This window comes from Diachasma alloeum, unplaced genomic scaffold (genome assembly GCF_001412515.2).
Source record: "Diachasma alloeum isolate Michigan unplaced genomic scaffold, Dall2.0 Dall_scaffold_00185, whole genome shotgun sequence".
Lineage (NCBI taxonomy): Eukaryota > Metazoa > Arthropoda > Insecta > Hymenoptera > Braconidae > Diachasma > Diachasma alloeum.
Window position 1 is genome coordinate 233,235 of NW_021680351.1, and position 21,671 is coordinate 254,905.

A 21,671-nucleotide genomic window follows, 5' to 3' on the forward strand; every position below is an offset into this window, starting at 1 on the left:
GAGATGAAATGCTTATTGTCATTCTCATTACTAACTCGGTGATTAATTTTCAATTACATTTTTATTATTAACAAATCGTCCCAGTGGACAGATAATTATTGGAATCCTCGTCAGTTCGTTGAGCAATTGCTCATCATCTTTTGTTTGAAATTAATTAGTTGATTAGTCTGATCCTAATCACTCGCTTGGGCCTGCGCAGAGGGAGCGGAGGGGAGACAAGAAATAATTATTTCTACTGTATCGACTGCTCCGTTCTGTTCTGCTCTCTGCTCCTGTCTCATTCGTGCACTAGGAATTTTTCCCTCATCACACATGAGGAATGAGGGATCGTGTCTGTGTCTGTGAGGAGATGCATACACGAGAGGGTGAGAGTATGTGTGACACGACAGCCATGATAATCCGAAGTCACATATCCGGCTGAGTTTTCCTGGTATTAAAAAAAAAAGATAGCCACCTCGATGGTCAATACATGCATGATTTTAATACATCTCAGATGTGATACGTGTCACTGGAGTTGTTAGTGCTGAGTGGGATTAATCGGGAGTCATTCGACGCCTTTTGGGGTCTTTGAGGTATTTTGATTGTTGCGGGGATCATGGAGTGGCAGAATGTGCCAGCAGTTTAGGAGTTTTCGAGGGAATTCAGGGGCTCTGGTCATTGGGGATTTGGGAGGTGGTGGGTTTCGGTGGTGAGGTGACGGAGAGGAGTTTATGATGCCGTTGGCTAATCAAACGCTCCCTTGGAATCAGCAGAATGTGATTGAAAAGGTGAGGTATTGGGGGTGATTTTGGGGGGTTGGGAGTTGAGGTTGGAGAAGTGGTTTTAGCGAAAAATGTCAAAAGATATTTTTTATAGGCGACTAAATTTTCAGCAAAACATGCCTTCTGATGGTTTCTCCTAAACCCACTCATTACTGAGACAATGCCATAGTTAATGGAATGGAAAAAATATTCGAGCTGAATACCCTTCATTCTCATGATTATTCATTTCTCTCCCTAGGTGTCCCCTGAAATACTGCCTGCTGAGAATCAAGAAACAATGACGGCACCAGGTCCTGGCTTTCCAGATGCCAATTCAAATGGTCATGGAGAGTCACACGAGATCGAAGTCCGTGAAGTTGTACGTGATGGCCATGAAAAAGCTGACCCTAGTCATTTTGAGTTACTCAAAGTCCTGGGTCAGGGCTCATTTGGAAAAGTATTTCTCGTTCGAAAAGTCGTTGGCAGAGACAAGGGCACATTGTACGCAATGAAGGTCCTCAGGAAAGCAACGTTAAAAGTCAGGGATAGAGTTAGAACGAAAATGGAGAGGAATATTCTCGTGGATGTTGAGCATCCATTCATCGTTCGTCTGCACTATGCTTTCCAGACTGAAGGCAAACTCTATCTTATTCTCGACTTTTTGAGGGGAGGGGATTTATTCTCACGTTTATCCAAAGAGGTGATGTTCACCGAAGAAGACGTTAAATTCTACCTAGCTGAACTAGCCCTCGCCCTGGACCACATTCACAACCTGGGGATCATCTACAGAGACCTGAAGCCTGAGAACATTCTGCTGGACTCCAATGGCCACATGTCCCTCACAGACTTCGGCCTGAGCAAACAGCCCCTGGACGACACAAAGACCTACTCCTTCTGTGGAACAGTGGAGTACATGGCCCCAGAAGTGGTAAATCGTCAAGGCCATTCGTTCGCTGCTGACTGGTGGAGTTTTGGAGTCCTCATGTTCGAGATGTTGACAGGAGCCCTTCCCTTCCAAGGGGCAAATCGAAAGGAGACAATGACCCAGATCCTCAAAGCAAAACTAGGAATGCCCTACAACATATCCCCAGAGGCCCAGTCCCTCCTGCGAGTCCTCTTCAAGAGAAATCCAACCAACAGACTGGGATCCAAGGGAGTCGATGAGATCAAGAGTCACCCGTTCTTCGCCTCAATCGACTGGCAGGCGCTCTATCAGAAGAAAGTCAAGCCCCCCTTCAAACCAGCAGTCAGTGAAGAGGACGATGCTTTTTACTTCGACAGTGAATTCACGTGCAAGACACCCAGAGACTCACCAGGGCTGCCACCCAGTGCCACAGCTCATGAATTGTTCCGAGGCTTCAGCTTCATTGCTCCAGGACTGCTGGAGGATCACTCGAAACCACCGGATTTGAGGAGTGTCGAGAGCATCAGCAGTGTCTTCCCGACTTATGTCAATCCAGCACCTATCAGGGAGGAGTATGAATTCAAGGAAGAAATAGGTGAGGGTTCACACATGAAAAAATTCAATACAAAATTCTATTTGTTTTTTGCCCTGATTCTATTGAATATTCAATAAGAAAAAGTCAATAGATTCTGTTTGATTTTTTTTCTTAGATTTTCTCTATTAGAATTATTGGGCCCCAACTTTCCAAGTTTTTTCGTCGGATTTTGTTTTGTCTTGCACTGGAGAATCCGTGTTTTTTCCACAGTTTGCTTTCTGTAGATCTCGTCTTCCCAAAACTGCCGAATCCCGAAAAAAATAAGGATTACGTGAATTAAAAAAATGAAAAAATAATTACACCGAAATTACAGGTAAGGGAAGCTATAGCACAGTGTACCGAGCAGTTCACAAGACGACGAAGCTGGAGTGCGCGATAAAAGTGATCGACAAATGCAAGAGAGACCCAACCGAAGAGATAGAGATTCTGCTGAGGTACGGTAGGCACCCGCACATCGTGACGCTGCGATCGGTCCACGAAGACGAGCGTCGAGTCTACCTCATCCTGGAGCTCCTCAAGGGGGGCGAGCTACTGGACCGGCTCATGGAGAGGAGAAACTTCACCGAGCGAGAGGCCGCCGAGGTGACATTTACGATAGCCAGTGTCGTTAATTACCTGCACGAGAATGGGGTAGTCCACAGGGACCTCAAGCCCTCTAACATTCTGTACTCAAAGCCTGGTGGTGATCCCAGTGGTTTGTGCATCTGCGATCTGGGCTTCGCCAAGCAGTTGAGAGCTGAGAATGGATTACTCATGACGCCCTGTTACACAGCCAATTTTGTGGCACCTGAGGTGCTCAAGAGACAGGGCTACGACGCTGCCTGCGATATCTGGTCCCTCGGGGTTCTACTCTACATCATGCTCGCTGGGTACACACCGTTTCCTAACAGTCCTGGTGACAGTGCCAGTGATATTCTTAATCGCATTGGCCCGGGGTATGTGGATCTGGACACTGGGGTCTGGGGCTGCATCTCGGGGGAGGCGAAGGAACTCGTGAGGAGGATGCTGCATATTGATCCCCACAGGAGGCCTACTGCTGCTGGCGTCTTGAGGAGCACGTGGATCGTCAACAGGGCCAATTTGCCGCAGAAAGTATTACCTGGGGTTGGACGAGATCCTCGTAGTTTAAAGGTTGGTTTTGTGGTGGAAGGGGAACGGGTGGTTTTAGGGGCAGATTAAATGGGACTTGAGAAAACCTAGCGAATTCGCTAGTAAATTCATGCGTGCATTTGACCCTCAACTAAACTCAAGACAAGTTTCCTCATCATTTTCCATTTTCGCCCATTCTCTCTCTCTCTCTCAATAAATTATGAATTATTATTCCAGAATGCAGTTGCTGCAACGTACAAAGCCATGTCCAACAGTCCAGGTCTGCCCCACATCGGTCCCGTAGTGATGTCAGACCTGGCACGTCGTAGAGTCCAGGCAAAGCCCACAGGAGTAACAAAACTCTAATAAAATATCAAATCAATCTCCTGAAATTCTCGTACTCTTAGCCATTCGATCAAATGCATGATTGACATCGACCGACAGTGCATTAGCCCAACAATAACGAGAGTGATCAAGTCGTCCACTGGTGCCAATGTGTAATTAACTCGAGACTATTCATTTGCCAGTATTTAAATTATCAGTCTCAGTTCGATTAATCAATTAAATATATACATTCCATATGTTTTCATCGATTAAACTTAGTCATTGAGGTAGGAAAAATAATTTAAGTCCTCTCACCAAAGCCACTGAGGATTGAAAAATTAATTAATAAGTGTCACTGATGAGATATAAACAGCACAGAGTGTTAATTAATTCGTGCAATGTGATTGTATTTTTTTTATCACTTAAAAATCATTAGATGTTCGATAAAAAAAAAGTGTTTTATATAGGTCTTAAGGAGAATTAATTGTTGTTGATGTCTGACAAATTTTAAAACGGACAGAATGAAAATTTATTCTAAAGAGATAATGTTATATAAGATCTTCCATGATTGTTGTTCGATTGATGGCACTAATTGGTGTTGACGGGGGGGGGGATTGTCTTTCATGGATACACACATACCTCGTTAGCTTCATATACAAGGCCTTGAATTTTTTATGATATTCATTAGCTTTTTGGGATTTTTGTGGAACTCTTAGTGTTTTGTACATTGTCTCTGTGTCTAGTAGCACTTTTGCATTTCTAGGGAGAGGGATTGGGGTGCTGTTGATTGATTGATTATCGATATTTGTTGACGGGTTAGTGGAGATTGAGGTGTTGTTGGTGTTTTTAAAGTCAATAGATTGATTGAGAAAAGAGAATTCAGTAGTAAAGTGATGAAATTTCGTGAGATATTTTTCATAGAACATAAAATTCTCCACAAAAAATGTTCTTTGTTTCTGAGATGAAGACCATTAATTGAATTAATGCAGAAACATTGCAGATTAGATTGTTTAGAGTTCACTATTTTACTACTGAATTATCTTCTTGTGAATAATGCTTCCCTGTTCAGAGTATGATTGTTCAAATGTTGATAAACAAAAATTTTAATCTCATTGTCAGAACATGTATTGCCATAATCATAGGAATAATTCCCCCTAAGATATTTTAAAATATATTATAGATTATTTCTACGTTCCCTGTCAACGCTTACAAAGATGAATTTATTCAAAATTACCTGTAATGTGAGAAGAGATGAGAAGAGATGAAAGAATATACTTAACATTGTCAATTGCACGATTTCTTTGATTTATATTTTAAGAAAGAACGAGTGAATTTTTCACCTCATCCTCCCAAAGATATTCACAAATCATCACTCCCAGCAAATAAAAACGGTAATTGAAAAAATGGCAAAATTTCTTTTTCCTTTTGTTTAATGTGCCATAATTACCTCTTTCGATGAACGTGAGAATAAATCCCCTGCCCTCAGAAAGTTGTCTCAGCCATAAAAAAAAAATATCAACGTTGAATATTGACGTCCTCCATTTACCCCCACAAATATTCTAAAAATATTCTAAACCGAAAAAACAAAAAATCCACGAAATTCAATTAAAAATTCATCCGTTCCTATGGCTTCCGCTCCAACTCACAACAATAAAAAACTCCTAACGTCATTCGAAAATCTCGCGTCTGCGCGCCTCGCCACTCCTTAATCCACCGTTTCCTGTCTCTATTTAATAGCGGGATCGTTCGTCCTCGCATCACACACTCCCCTATCCTCCAATATCGTCCGACCCAATTCTCCACCGCCCCGAAAACCCTCAACAATCAACAAAGACAATTAAACAATTATCCTCCGTCAAGGTAAGCGCTAAAACAAAAAATTAAACCCTAAAAAAATTCTTGAAAAAAAAATCCGCAATTTTTCCACTCTTAAATCCCCAATTCCATCATCATCATTACCACCACCACCACCACCATCATCATTATCATCATCATCATCATCACGCTCTATAGACACTGTTTACCCCGACCTAGTGCGCGTAATTCCATTGCCATTGAAAATTTTCGTGAGTCGCGGAGTTGAATTTTTTCATCATTTTGGAGCAGTGGAAATGGACGTTCGACGCGCCGGAGTGTTCTGTCAAACTCCGAAGAGCCAATAAATTAATTATCTCCATTAGTTCGATGATATTTTGGTGGAGTAATTGGACCTGCGAATTAACGTGATTGGATGACGTTTCAGTGGAGCCATTCGTTGGCACGTGCCACACGGCAAATGGTGTACACGAGGGACTTTAGGGGTTTGAGGTTAGGTACGAGTCCCTGCGCCGGCAGTGTTTTATTAATTAGATTAATTAACGCAGTTGGATCGATGATTTTGTACTAACAGAGTGGTGTGTTCTCGCGTGAAATGATTTCGAGACATTGACGCCTGTCCTCTAGGTGTTTTTGTGATTTTTTTTAGGCCGTGGAGGGTGGGGCGGGGGTGGCAGGGGGTTGAGAGGATTGTGTCGTTTGACCCTTAAGATCATTTGACCCTCAAGATCATTTGACCCTCAACTAAAAAGGAAAAAACTGCGTCAAATGGTCTTAAGGGATGTTAAAGATCCAACGGGTGAGAGCCGAGGGCTCAGAAAGGGTCATTTTACCCTTGATCTCGCATTCAAGGGTCGTTTGTCCCTTACGACCATTTGACCTCATGTAAAAACTGAAATTCTTCGCTAATAATGCCTTGTTAAATTTCCTCCTAAACCCACTCACCACCAAGATGAGTGAAAAATCCACAGACAAAATTCCTAACATCTCTAACTCCTCCCCCTCGTGAATTGATTAATAAAAAAAACCCTATTAATCAATGGGAACAATATTTCCAGCATTTTCTACGATGCTCCATAAAGGCCCTCGTCCCCTGGTCCTCTGTGGCCCCTCGGGAAGTGGAAAAAGCACCCTCATAAAACGAATGTTCGAGGAATTCCCCGACACCTTTGGCTTCTCCATCTCCCACACGACTAGGCAGCCCAGGCCTGGAGAGGAGCACGGAAAGCACTACTATTTCACCACCAAAGAGAAGATGCAGGATCAGGTGGACAGGGGGGAGTTCATCGAGTCAGCGATTTTCAGTAACAACATGTATGGGACGAGCAAGAAGGCTGTGGAGGATGTGATGGATGCTGGGAAAATTTGTGTTCTCGATATTGACACCCAGGGGGTCAAGCAGATCAAGAACACTTCGCTGAACCCACTGCTGGTGTTTATCAAGCCGCCTTCCATCGAGGAGCTTGAGAAACGTCTGTTGGCTAGGAAAACTGAGACTCCAGAGTCCTTGAAACGAAGACTTGACGTTGCTGCGGAAGAAATCAAATTTGGTGAGAGTTTTATTAATTTATTTACTTGGACTTGCCCCCGGAAAAATCCAAAATTTGCCACTTTGACCCCAGGTGAAGAATTATCTCAGTCAAAACATGAAAAAAAATGTTGATTCACACGTTTCAGGTGAAGAACCTGGTAATTTTCATCGCATAATTACCAACGATGACGTGGACAAGGCATTCGCCCAACTACGTGAGTTTATCCTCGACGAAGTGAACCGATCTGGTAAGAACGGAAGTTAAAAACACTGCATGACGTAAAAAATCATTGAAGCATTTATCTAAAGCGTTTATAGGGATTATTAATCAACGAAAATCAAGTCCAATCATGAAGCACTATTTAAAAGAAAAAGCATAATTTTGGGAGGTAATTTACAATAAGAATGAACACGTTCAGATCAGTTTATTTTCATATTTTTTTAGATTTAGTTTTTTGGGGTAAGAATAATGGTGTTCTTGATCTTTTTTAGCAGCTGATTGAAAATTTATTTATTTATATACCAAATTTATTTATACTTTTGAATTTTTTTCTCGTGAATTTGGCTCTTTATCGTGACGCTGGACACATTAAAATTTTATTAGTTCACTTGTCGTTCATGTTAGAGGATAAAACTGAGATTATTCACCAAATAAAGTTGTGTTCCAATAGATATAGGTTCTTACGACGATAAGTAATTTGTAATTGCATTAATTAAGGGTATTTTAATGATGTGGAATTTATTATGGAATTTTGTTGTGAAGTGGTGAATCGTACGAAAATTGATATTTCCTCTTTTATAAAATCGTGATTATTTCAGAGAAAATCTCTTGTGACATTTTCTCGTAAAATCACTCATTACTGAAGTAATTAGGCATTAAAAACAAATAAAAAATTGTCATTTTTTCGTTGTGTTTCACCACTTCATCACGAATTTTCTATTCTATAAAAAATAATTTACAAAATCAACTGAAACTATTTTCGCAGTAAAATATACTATTTTGATGGATAAAAAGTTTATTTGTTTTTTTTTTACAAAAAATGAAAGTTATCGATTAAAAACATCCACTGTTGATTATCATTTCGAATATCTTCTCCAGAAACTGTTGTACCTTTAGTTTGTAGATTAAGTGATTGTGGGGGCCTCCAGTATTTTCGAAACCTTCAAAATCTCTACAATATCCCCAATTGTCGAATACTGTATGTAAATAGAGCGCGTGAATATATTAGTACCTTGCATATTACAATTGACGATGCAATTTAAAGAGGCCCTCCTGTAGAAAAATCAATGTAAATTGTGTATAGATGAATAAATAACGTGTTTCAATGTTCAAATAATTGGTTATGGCAAGATATTTCGACGAATTCCGTCGAATAAATAGTTGTTGAAAATTGAACATATTTTATTTTAATTTGTTTAATCTACAGTCATTGTTCTGTAATTACTCCTGAAACTAGTGGATTCATCGAAAATTAGTGAAAGGAATTTCCTGATAAATCCATTAATTGAGAAATACTTGCATAATAATCTGTAAATTACCATTTGATAACCAAATTTCCGCAAAATTTCCTCCCTCAATACCCGAAAATGAAACGATATTCCTTCACAAACTAATTGAAAATTCATAATTAATTAATTGGATTCGCTTAATTGAAGAATTCCCCAGCTTTATTTCCCATTTTTTGAAGAAAATATCCAATAAAAACTATTTTATAAAAAAACTCTGGAGAATTTCATCTTTCTATACAACTTCTTTATTGAGCCATCTTCTATAAAAATTCCTCGTAATAAATTTTCGAAGTTTGTCCGCTTAATTTGTCTCCCCTTTCCATTTAAAAATAAAAAAAAAAATTTCATCCGAGGAATGTCAATAGAAAATATCTCAATAGAATAAGTTGTGTGAAAAAATTCTACCGACTTTTTCTATAAAAATATTTCCCACTGAAAATTGCCACAGCGAAAAAATCTCGCAGATAAGCTGTGGAATTTCCCAAGAAAGTTGTCCAAAAACGAACAAAAAGTTCAATATCCCGAGGAAAAAAGTCTAATTCCCCAAAATCCCTCTTTAAACTTTCCCCTAGATCCCCTCAGCTGCCCCCTGCTCCCCTCATCGCCTAAATCCCACCCCCTTAAGCCTCCGCCACTCGATTGCGTCGTAACTTCTCGCCATGATGATGCCGAATCTTATGAGGCTTTTCGCTCACCTCAATAGCCGCCACCTGGGGCACCTCCTCCCCCTGCACTACCCCCCTGTTACTGAGAGAATCCCCCGCCCCTTCCCCCCCGCCAAAAACATAGTTGATGACCTGTGGTCGGGGTTTAAAAATGTTCTCGACCTCATCATCGTCGATTTTCCGGTTACTTGATGGTTCTTTAATGTAGAGTTCAGTTATGGCTGGACGGGCTATTCTCTCGCCCCTAATGGCGTCAATCAACATCTTGAGAGCGTCCTCGAGCTCGGTGTGAGGTGGCTGTTCCCGACGGTATTGATTGACGTATGGCGGAGGGTTGTGCCTCCAGGGGGTAATATCATCTTGGGGGGACTGTTGATGGTGATCTGAGCTGTCCGGGTAACTGTCGTAAGATGTTTGATAAGATTTTTCGAGGGGTTGACGGACTTGAGGAGCATCCTCGGGGTAATACGCCTCGTACGTGACTGGACCATTACTCAGATCGTATCCAGCGCTGTAAAAAGATGATGGGGGATCTTTTGGGTCGTTTGTGTCGTGGATATTCAAATAGCTCTTAGACAATGTCATCCACTTGAGAAACCTTTTTTTTGAGGTGAGGGTCAAACGTCCCTTAAGGATGTCGGGTTGAGGGTTGAATGGCCCTTGAGGATCTCCTTGCTCTCACCCGACCCTTAAGAGCATTTGACCCTCAACTCCAACCGGACTCAGGGGTCTGTTGACCCTCACTACCATTTGACCCTCAACTAGAAATAAGTTTAAAGTTCCCAGAAACGTTTAGGGCTGAGGGTCAACTGGCCGTGAGGGTCAAACGGCCCTTACGGACGTCTGGAGCTGAGGGTCAAATTGTGGTAAGGGTTAAATGACCCTTAAGGACGTCTCGAGTTGAAGGTGAAGTGACCCCCAGCCGGAAACAAGGAGAAACCCCATATTTTTGGTATCTAGTACTCAAAAATCTACTCACCGGGCTTGATAAGTCCTTCCAACGGCCTCGCTCCCTAAAAATCCACTATTATCAGACTCAAATCAACAAACAACTCCCATTAACTTGCGACAAAACTCACCGACAAGGATAATTGATAATGCCGTGAGAAACCCTCGCCCAGTAGTCATGATTATCGTTTAAACTCCCTGCTGGTTTGAACGCTCACATGCAACTACATACCGCTGGGAAATTCAGACATCTGGGGGGTTTCAGTGAGGTGTATTTTCAGACGCAGACAAAAATAAATCCCAACTCGCTCACTCGATACACATTCCAGTTATCTCTCCATGGATTTAATCTCAAAGAGCTTAATTCATGATGTAATCATACTGGAAGTTCGATCCTGAATTCCATAACGCTTGATATTTGATTATGGCAGAACTTTCTGATTTGGAAAGTTTTTCTTCATTCACTTCAACTTTCCCAGAATTTTAGATGAATATCGTATGATCTTGGAGGTCTACAGGGATTCCCATAGGGGTTTTATTAATTTTTTAAGAACAGAATAACTTTTTCTTCAACGCGTTGGCTGATTAAATGCGGAATCATCTCCTTAAGGATGTTCTACACCCTTTCTGCCAAAATTCACGTTTTTTTAATTTTTCTGGCAAACTTATGATGGAATTGACGTGAAAAAATATAACGTTTTTGCGTTTTGTCATTATTTAATGACTGACGAAATTTTAAGGTGGTGCGAACATTTTCCTGCGTTTTCTCTAAACTTTTCAAAAAGAATCACAAAACTGTAGAAAAAACGCATGAAAAATAATGCACCACTACGCAACTTCGTGAGCCATTAAAGAATGACAATCGATAATTTGCCAGAAAATGAAAACAACGTCAATTTTGGCTAAAAGGCTGTCGAACATCCTTAAGGATAACCAAGTACTTCAGCTATTTTTTCTCCAGTCGAACGCTTTTATACTTTTGCAGTCGAACATCAGAGCTTTCATTTGAGCCCCATTTGACCCCAAGTTTCCGGACATTTTATTATTTGAATTTTGCAGGTCTGAGTTTGTCTCGATATTGAACCGTTAGAAAACATTTTGAAAATCTGAAAAAAAATTTGAATGTTCACTTTTGGAGGAAGATTGATAAAATATGTTTTTTTAATTACGAGCATTTTCTATAAATAATATATATTATCCACATAAATAATTTATATCATAACAAATTTGTTTCTATTCAGAATTTTACTAGAAATCTATTTCGTGCCTAAAAATGGTATTTCTGAAGGTTTAAACAATTGCAATTATTTATTTATAAACAACGACTGTTTAAAAAATAATTCGGCTTGAGAGCGCTTCTTTGGGGGTGTCCCGCAGCTCTGCAGAGGTCTCTACCCCCAGCAGTGTTAATCACCCCTAATAGAGCGTAAGTCCCCCCAGGTGTTCTCGCATTCCAAACCAGCCCTTGGCGATATTTCTAAGAACCCACCCCTCTCCCTCCATCTAAACCCACAATTGTCGTCACGTCCCCCTCCCCTCCCCCCCACAACCTACCCCCTCCTTTCAAAACGATGCAAAATAATCTCCCCCAGCAGAACACAACAAGCGACTGCGAGCCCCACCCCAAGAATGAACAAATACGACAGCATATCCGCAACGGAAAACGGCTTGGCTTCAGCGAGCTCCTGGTCCCGACCGGTCTCCGCAAACTGGTGTCTGAAGAGATACCTATTGGTGATCCCCTTCCAAAACTCCACGAACCCGCCCTCCTTCATCCTCAGGATCAAGTGATTGAGCGATCCCTCGAGAAACGAATTCTTAGGTATCAAATAGGCGAGATAGTACCGCTGCGGGCAATCGGGAATAAGATGCAGAAGACTTCTGCCGTCTTTCCCGACGTAGCGATGCCTCTCGAGGCTGAAGGTGTTGGACCTAGAGATGGCAGCAATAGTGCCCTCAGCAGTGATCTGAATGGTCGATCGTGACTCATTATCCACGCCCAATCTGATTTTCCCCTTGAGGCGTTGGAGAACTGGCCGATCCGAAGGATGTGGCTCTCCATCGAGAGGTCCAAAGATGTCCATCAAGCCCGGATTGTTGACCCCAACGAACAGTCCCGAGTGGTCCAGCTGCTCCAGCGTCTCAATAGCCGGGTAAAACGTCCGATTGGTGGAGGAGTGGTAGAGGACCCCAGTGAATGCTCCCATGGTGGTCATCCCCAGCAGGAGGAGAATTCCATTGAGCACCCTCTCGGTCTGGATTTTCATCAGTTTCCCCGGCGATCCCACGAACAGCATGAAGGTGTCGAGGAATACCACGTGGTAGCCCGGAGGTGGCCGGCCCCGACGGTACTGCAAAATCCGCCAGAGGAGGGAGGTAATTACGAGACCCACCAGGAAACACATGAGAACGGTTGGGTCCAAGTGGGAGAAACAGCGGCGCCAGCGGGGCATTTCCCCGGGGGCGGGAACCACTATGCAGACAAGATCCTCGTCGACCGACTCGGAGAATACCACGGCGTCTGATGGGGTTCCGGTGCGCGCGTAATTCTTCACGTATCTGGTGTTGAAGCTTATATCGTAGCGTCTTGTTGCTACGTCACCTGGGGATTATTTTTTTGTCATTATCAGGGAGTTTTGCGTGGAAAAATTCTCTAGACATTGTTCATAGAATTCTATAGATTTTCTAAATGAGAATCCTGTAGAATTTTATATAGGACTCTTTATATGAGACACCTATTGAGCATTCTTTAATGTATGTCTATAGACTTTTTAACACGAGAATCCTATAGAACATTCTATAGGGCAATCATTTCCTATGACGCCACAAAGATGTGAAACGCTACATAAATTCCCTTTTTTAATGTAAAAAATCTTCTTCAATGTAATGGATTCTCACATTAAAAATCTGTAGAGAATCCTATAGAACACTAGCAAATCCATTAGATTTTCTAAGGTATTTGGATTATTTTCCAATGAATTCGCGTGATCCCATCGCTCAGCTACAGAATATTATCCAAAAATCCATGCCCATTCTATAGATAATTCTATAGCATTGTCCTATCGAAAATTATATACAATTTTCCTCAGGCAAAGCGTGAAATCTCGCTACAGAATTTTCTATAAAATTTCACGCTATTTTTAGACATTGTTTATAGAATTCTATAGATTTTCTAAATGAGAATCCTGTAGAATTTTATATAGGATTCTTTATATGAGACACCTATTGAGCATTCTTTAATGTATGTCTATAGACTTTTTAACACGAGAATCCTATAGAACATTCTATAGGGCAATCATTTCCTATGACGCCACAAAGATGTGAAACGCTACATAAATTCCCTTTTTTAATGTAAAAAATCTTCTTCAATGTAATGGATTCTCACATTAAAAATCTATAGAGAATCCTATAGAACACTAGCAAATCCATTAGATTTTCTTTGGTATTTGGATTATTTTCCAATGAATTCGCGTGATCCCATCGCTCAGCTACAGAATATTATCCAAAAATCCATGCCCATTCTATAGATAATTCTATAGCATTGTCCTATCGAAAATTATATACAATTTTCCTCAGGCAAAGCGTGAAATCTCGCTACAGAATTTTCTATAAAATTTCTATAACCCCGCTATAGAACTTTCTTCGATCCGGGAAAGACAATTCCCTCGTAATCACACCGACACAATCAAACACAAATTCCCTCCATTACCAAACACTTCGCCCCCGATAAAATCACAGAAAAGATACAAATCACCACGCGCCCCCCCTCCCCCCCCTCAAAATCGTCCCCATTCCCACGAAGCGAACCAACAACAAAACGGAGCAAAATACGAGCAATAACATTCTCTCGCCAAAAGATTGTCATCTCCAGTTACTGACCCATCGTCGCAGTGAGCGTTCCATTTCCCAGATCAGTTCCCCACTTTTTCGCAGGCACCTCAATGATCGCCCTCAAATTCACGTGATTAACAAAATTTCTGAGCATGTAACCGTCCGGTCCGAGCGCATCGTTCAGCGACTTGTCACCCCTGTTTCCTCCCCTGAAGACGCACGCCGGTGGCGAGTGAAACATTCCGACTTTGATGCGATACCCGTTGAAATTCAAGGGAGGATCGGGACAGAGGGATCTATCGCCCTGTGTTATCTCCCGGACTCTGCCATACAACATCGTTGTTTCGTTCCTGAAGAAGGGATCGTACGTCCAGAATGTTCGATCGTCATTGAAGAGCGCGATGAAGATGTTGGAAATACCGAAAGTGCTCCAGACTCGTTGGAAAGTGCCGGCGACGAGGTGAATTACGTTTAGCCTCGAGACATCATCATCATCATCATCATCATCGTCTGGGATTAGGAGAATCAGAACGGGTTCTCTGGTCCAGGTGAACTCATCATCAAAAAGAACATTGAGATCTCCAACACTCAACACAACGAGTCTCACTCCAACCAAATCACTTGGATGTTTCGTCAACGTCCTCTGAGAGTTTTCTGATTCCCCCTGACGGCGATGACTAGACCCCATTCCCTGGTCGTTCGAAAAACGCGATGTTAATGAGACAGAAAATGCACAGGTACTGCCAGTGCCGGCATTTCTCGACACTGACGAGATGAAATCCTCGACACGATGTGATTGATTCGTGGGGTAAACCTCCAGGGACAGGTGTTTCAGTCCACTGGGAGGCTCACCTGGCTGACGGTAAAGGCACATGCTGCACACCGTGTTCAACCAGAAAATGGCACGAGTTTCGCTCGAGTATTTTTCATTCAGGTGAGTGACGCCGGCAACGTGAAGCGGCACTTGGGGAAGGAGAAGTAGCAGCAGGAGTAATTCCATCGTCATCCTGGTGAGTTGATTTGTTTTATGTTGTTATTTGTTTTTTTTCAGATGAGATTTGTTTTTTTTCCATTCCCATATAGCCTTCCCATATATTAACCTGTTTATGGTCCCATCCCACCCCCCACTTCAATTGAATCTCCTATCCAATTAGCAGAGTAATCTCAATGTCATGAATGCAATTGACAACACGAATAAAACAAAAAAATAAGAAGAAGAATTTAAAAGGAAATAAACAAATGGATTTTATGGTTTTAGAGCCGTTCATTACCTTTGATATTGATAAGATTTGTCAGATTTACGTGTAAAAGAAGTACATGCGGAAACTTTCTGTAGTTACATCCAACTTATACTTCGTTAGTGGGATTCCAAGCGAAGACTACGTTCAAAAACCCTCCATGTGGCCTTGTAACGCTAATAGGGTTCCTACGGAACTGGCGAGGACACTCCGTCGACTAACCCAGGATTACAGTGCAAACACTTGCATGGTTTTATGTAAATAGCGATTTTCGTCTACGAGGAGGTGATGTTCAGTTGGATAACGATGCAGATTGGGGACAACGATATTACCGGGTACTTTCGTGGGAGAAAAAGTCATCGTGGCACTAGATTTTAACGGGGATCTTCGGCCGCAGTGACATTTATCTTCAAATCAAGAGAGTAGTAATGGTGGAATGAATCGTGAATTTTATCTTATGGATCTCTGGTATGAACGTGTCAGGACTCGGTTTTTTTTTCACATTCATACGTGACAGAATGAGGGATGGAAAATTGTGTGGGAACTTTAGAGTTTGTGAATTTGGATTTCATGCAGTTGAATGGGTTGGCGGAGGTATTAGGTTTATCAGAAAATGTGACGAGGGCTTTTTTTAAAATGGAGAATCCATCTTTTGAAGGAGAAAGGTCACGAGGTCGTGCGGAGGTCTTAGGGAGGTCATATGAGGGTCAGATCAAGGTTAATTGAGGTCCTGCGGCGGTTTTATAAGGGTCATGTGGTCAATTGAAGGTCAAAAGAAGGTTTTATCAAGGTCGTGAGGTCTAATGAAGGCCATGAGGAGGTTTTATGAGGGTAATGAGGTCTAATGAAGGTCATGGGGAGGTTTTGTGAAGGACCTGAGGTCTAATGAAGGTCATGAGGAGGTTTTATGAGGGCCATGAGGTCTAATGAAGGTCATGGGGAGGTTTTATGAGGGTCATATCGTCAATTGAAGGTCATAAGGTTTTATGAAGGTCATGAGGAGGTTTTATGAGGGTCATGTGGTCAATTGAAGGTCATAAGAAGGTCATAGGAGGAATTTTTAAAAAATTATACTCACAGTTATACATCCCCAGAAATTTTCCCCTCAGCCCTCCCTCGACATCTAAATTCAATAACCCAAATACCTCCAAATCTTCCCGTAAAATCATTCGTTGAAAACGTTTCACTTTACTAAATTGCCCATAAGTAGTTCCCTAAAGTAATTCAGGCAGATTCACCTATACGTAGTTCTCCATCGTATTTTTATTGGCATGTGCATTCACCAGTTATCAACTGACCCGAGGTAAATTGACGTGAGGTACTCTTGGCAACATTTTCGAATGTCTGCGCCAGTAGATTTTTATTACGAGCCATTCAAATATACTGCAACATTTAATACCATAAATTGAACATTGTAGAAAGTTGTGTTTACCTTTAGCTTCGGTTTTCAATATTTCAAGCGGTTTCTAAATAATGTGGACGTCCTGGTAAAATAAACTTCTCCCGGGAAATATCACAACGTTAACTGCTAAAATCACAAACGATGAGGGAAATTTATTAATAAAAATGGTTTCCGCAATTTTTATCATGGAATTCTCATCGAAATAATTGATAAAGAATGAGTGATGCCATTACGGCAATGAAATTCACGTTGTGAATCTCAATGGAAAATCGTTCTCCCAACCTCAGTATGCAAATGATTATTGTAATGGGACAATTCCAATGCGGAATCTTTCTTTGAATTGAGGAATTTTTAATTTAAATTCGATGAATACAATTACTTTCGTATTCTCAATCGGGGCTTTCAATATTGGAATGCATTCTTTCGTTACAGAGACCTGGAAAATGTTCAATGGAAAAAGCTTGGGTGAATTTTAGCGCTTCAGGCGGCAGTAGTTGCACCCTCGCACCGGATAGACTCCATTCTCTCGTCAGCATAAAATTTTTAGGAAATGTTTCTGGAAAATAAAACAAAATTCAGCAGAAAATTTGTGCCCAATAATTCTAATCGAAAAAATCTCAATAGAAAAATAGAATTTTTCAATAGAATTCAAATAGAAATCCTATAGAAATTCCATAGAAATTTCTAGCGAATTCTCTAGATTTTCCGTTGAATTTTCTCCTGCGTGAAATTTTAATTGAATTATTTTATCTTCACAATAGTAAATTCTTCTGCCCAATCATAATCATTTTTAGTCCAGAGATTCTTAAAGATCCTCCTCATTAATTCGCACCTCATCTCTAATAAATCAATCCAAATTGAACATCCATTATCATTACCCCGCTCATTCCATTAATCCCTCTCGCCGATTAAAAAATCCCAATAATTTTAATTCAACGGCTAATTAGCGGTAATGACACTCCTAATGTCTCTGAAAAATGCAATCCCCCAGAAATGCAATATTACTCTTCAACTCAAAGCTCGGGGATTGATTTTTCCGCGTGGAGAGTTTCCTATTTCCATCTGGATCGAAACAAAGGAGAAATAACTCCGGGCACTGGAGTGGAATTCCAGCAGAAGTCTCAGTGTACCACATTTTTTTTCATTTTCATGTAATTTTCCGTTGTGTTGTCCACACGACCCCGGGAAATTCCTCCCCTCAACAACAAAGTTGAGTTGAAACAGACGTAAAAGCAGAAGAGCATGATGGAATGGAAATTGTCCGTAAAAGCGAGGGAAATTTTCTGCGTCTATTGGAATTGATGCACTCTCAAGGGCGAACGTGGGAGCTCAACTGCCGATGACATGTGCTCCCAGGAGAATGACGGATAGCTCAAACTTTTTCACTCTAATTTACTTTTTCCCCCCGTCCATGCCTCGCTTTTTCATTTAACTTTGAGTCCCCTCGCAGTGACTCGTAAACACGGTAACTGACGAGTTTTCTTTTTGTGGGGGCTAGTGGCTGTGATTTTGCCGTCTGTAACCAGAGAAATGGCTCATTTGAATTGAATAAACTTCGTTTGTAACAAATCAATGGGTCTGCTGAATACTCGTGATAGAGCTTGTACGGAAATTTGAGGTTTGTTTTATTCAAGTTTTTATTTCGTTGATAATAATGAAGACTTTATTGGCTAGTGAATGAAAATAACGGGCTTACTCAGATGTAATGAAGGAATTATGTGGAATAAATGAATCATTTATTTCCATGATTAAAGCATTTTCGTTGCATTGCAGAAAATATTCATCAATTCACTTGAATAATTATTCAATACAACTTATTCTACTGGGATATTTCAAGTAGAAATTTCTAGGCTCAAATTTTCGGATTTTTTTGTCCGATTTCCGACATGAAAAGGGAAGAAAAATCCCTTCAATAAAAAATCGAATTATTTGTCTTGAATTGAAAATGATAATGTTTGCAGTGTGTTTCTGTGAAATGTTTTCGAACACATATTATTTTAAGATCAACGTGAGATGGTTGTTTTCGTGGCGAACCCCCGAATAGGAGATCCAATTACAGAAAATCATGAATATCCCAGTGACAGAAATGACGATTGTCCCCTGTACTCCCAAGTGACCGGGGTTTCGGGTCACCCTAATACCCTGTATCATCCCGAGATATAAGTTTCAGCGACATTTCCACCACTACCTGGGGATCAGGCGTCCACCGAAGGAATAAAGATATGACTTATCATGCAAATACAGTAGACTAAAGCCCAAGATGCTCCTCACTCAGAGCGCCTTGTGGGAAATTTATATGAGAATATTAGCTGTTGACATTTTATGCTAATGTTGGATATGCAAAACTCGGGCGATGTAGTGCAGACGATAATCCACAGTTTGCTCGCATTACTCTGGGAATGGAGGACATGAGGGCAATAGGACGTAATGACAGTTCATTTTTTTTTGCATTCACTTGGTAGTCAAATGAATTCTCCTCAGCTCTTTATCAACGAGGGTATGAATTATGCAGGGGGAGGAATGAAGAATAGAGGGTTTATGTTCGTTATTTTGCGTGATATATCATGCGAGATTTGTAGATCAGTCGACAGACGAGGGGATGAATATTTTATGCAGACTTTTTCTAGTTCGTTTGGCTGTCTAACATTGGTATTGTCAAGTGGATGAAGAGGAGGTACGACAAACATATCAATAACGCAGTGGTAAAAAGGTTTAAGTCGACTGATCTCCCAGTTGAGTTTTTGAGGAATATTTCCGAATCTAAGGGAGATACCAAAATTTTCGTAATTACATTTATTGTAGCTCTCAATCGGCTTTACAAAAAAGATTTGTTTGGAGGGAAAACTGAATTTAGGGTGGATTGGGAAAGGGGTAGTGGAAATGCCGGTGAAAAACGAACGCACTGAGTCTATAAAAAATATACTGATTTATTCGGTGGAATCGAACCACCTTAGCGTCACTTGTTACACTCTGTTAATTGTCACTGAAATTAATTCAAACTGCACTGATAGAACGGATTAGTTGTTGTTAACGAATGGATTTTGGTTGGAGGTTAGGGTCTATTCGGTCCCACCAAATGTTCATTCGTTAATAGTTAACGAATGTATATTTGAGGAGCCTTATTTGCCTTGACTTTCGCCATTCAAGTGAACCATTCGTTAACTATTAACGATTATTCATTTGGTCATATTCAACTCTACCATTCGTTAATAGTTAACGAATCTCGTTTGGAATAAATGAATCATTCTATCAGTGTGTTCTGAATTTAACAGTGGAGATTTTCTGAATAATATACTGAATAATAGGAGACTGTACTGAGAATTTAAATAGGAGATGTACTGAGAAAACAAAATGTCTCGAACGGGTGATGTACTGACGCTGTTCGGACAACTAAAAGTAGCTTTAGAAAAACGATATACTGCTCGCTCAACTCATTTGCTACGACTCTCTACGACTGACTACTCTGAGATTCGGTGATTGACTAGGCCTGACCGTTGACCCGAGGTTTCCCGAAGATTTTCGTAAGTGGCCGATCTGTGGTCAACCGTTGATGTACTGAATTTTAACTGCGTTTCAAACAAGGTTATAACAAAAAATTTGCTATCTCCCTTAGATTCCGAGATATTCATTGAAACCTAGTCAATAGTCAAAATTGACTGGTATCTTTTTACCACTTCGCTACTGATATCGACGTCGCTGTTTTATAATACACAAATTCAGACTTTGGAGTGCAATGTCGAAGGCGCAGAAATGACAAAATGCACCAAATGCATTATGAGGGAAAGATTTCCGTCGTCCGAATTTTCTATAAAGCAATCAATGTCTCTCGTCCCTCCATTAAACTTTCAAATCTACTATAAATGAATTTCAAAACCCTCGGGGCAAATATCCACTGATTTTTCAAGCGAAAGCTGTTATTCTTCAATCACCTAGGAGATGAAAGATTTAGTTGTAGATCCACTGCACTAGGATCAACCCTTGGGGGAGACGAGAAACTTACGTGTCTCGGGGAGAACAAAAGGATCGTAATTGCCAGAGGAATACCACTTAAATCGTATTAAGCAGCCGTGTGTGGCCTGCGGAATGAAGAACGTGAGGCGAATTGCCTCGAGTATATTGACTCCGGAGTCGAAATTCCTCGCGCTGTGTCTGGTGTTTGCCCCAGACGAGTTACTCAGACTCGAGACATTATCTACTGGAGCAAAAGACATCTGGGGCGTGGGAGTTGACGAAAACTTTATAATCCTTGGGGGGAATTAATTGAATGGGCTCGAGTCATTAAAATTCTTGGGCGGTTTTGTGAAAACATCAGGGGATAAAATCAGAGAGTGAAGTTGGATATCGATTGGAGTATTATTTGGACTTCGTCTCGCAAACTTTTTTCGGTCCATTAGAGGTGGATGAGTTAGTTATTCATCTGTGATCTGTGTCCGACAGGTGAAGTACTTTGTTATTTTCGTAATGAAAGAACTGAGTAATGCACGTATGAAGAAATTCAATCGAAAACCTAGCGAATTCGCTAGAAAATTACATTGGAATTCTCTGGACATTCTCTCGGAATTTCTATTGTAATTCTACTGAACAATTCTATTTGCTTTTTGCGCTGATTCGGCTAGACATTCGATGAGAAAAAGTCAATAGATTTCGAATTCCTGTTTGAAATTTTCAAACTCACTGGCCGTACAAAATAGACAGCCCAACATGACACAACCTGATTGAGAATATTCATTCGTAACTTCAATATTTCTTATGTTTCCAATACAATCGTAATAGGTGATAAATTCTGTGCGAATGAGAAAAAAAAATAATATGCGAGATTGTTACATGTATTGATCTCATAAATTTCTTCTCCTTGTAACCTTGGGAGTAATAATCCCTGGTAACACCCAGAGGAAATGGCCACTGGTGGAGTTATTCCAGCAGTCACATTAGAGGGTCTTCCCACGTGCTAAACGTCCCAGGGGATATTCTCCGCACCTGAACTCGTACCTTCGAATCCAAGCATACTGAGTCATCGTGTGAATTTTTTTCATCAGCTTCTGAATAATATGTGTGAGTGGAATATTCAACTTGAGGCAAG

General features: G+C 40.9%; 3 protein-coding genes across 4 annotated transcripts; 2 read left to right on the plus strand and 1 right to left on the minus strand.

The window, feature by feature from the left end:
- The first annotated feature begins 281 nt into the window (after positions 1–281).
- LOC107048024 (ribosomal protein S6 kinase 2 beta) lies at positions 282–4,945 on the plus strand. The gene is made up of 4 exons (XM_015270973.1): positions 282–767; positions 1,000–2,239; positions 2,553–3,370; positions 3,566–4,945. Exons 1-4 carry the CDS (start codon positions 711–713, stop codon positions 3,692–3,694), a joined length of 2,244 nt encoding a protein of 747 aa, XP_015126459.1. The 5' UTR covers positions 282–710; the 3' UTR covers positions 3,695–4,945.
- A 428-nt stretch (positions 4,946–5,373) lies between these two features.
- Positions 5,374–8,335, plus strand: LOC107048028 (guanylate kinase). 2 transcript variants are annotated; one of them, XM_015270978.1, is made up of 3 exons: positions 5,374–5,512; positions 6,526–7,017; positions 7,145–8,335. In XM_015270978.1, exons 2-3 carry the CDS (start codon positions 6,537–6,539, stop codon positions 7,261–7,263), a joined length of 600 nt encoding a protein of 199 aa, XP_015126464.1. In that variant the 5' UTR covers positions 5,374–5,512; positions 6,526–6,536; the 3' UTR covers positions 7,264–8,335. The 2 variants fall into 2 exon arrangements, with proteins under 2 accessions (XP_015126464.1, XP_015126463.1); XM_015270977.1 differs by lacking the exon at positions 5,374–5,512 and adding an exon at positions 5,637–5,964.
- Positions 8,336–9,126: 791 nt separating this feature from the next.
- On the minus strand, positions 9,127–10,339 carry LOC107048030. The gene is made up of 3 exons (XM_015270979.1): positions 10,252–10,339; positions 10,152–10,185; positions 9,127–9,683 (listed from the first exon to the last, which is right to left on the minus strand). The coding sequence occupies exons 1-3, from the start codon at positions 10,298–10,300 to the stop codon at positions 9,128–9,130; spliced, it is 639 nt and encodes a 212-aa protein (XP_015126465.1). The 5' UTR covers positions 10,301–10,339; the 3' UTR covers position 9,127.
- Between the last annotated feature and the right edge of the window lie 11,332 nt (positions 10,340–21,671).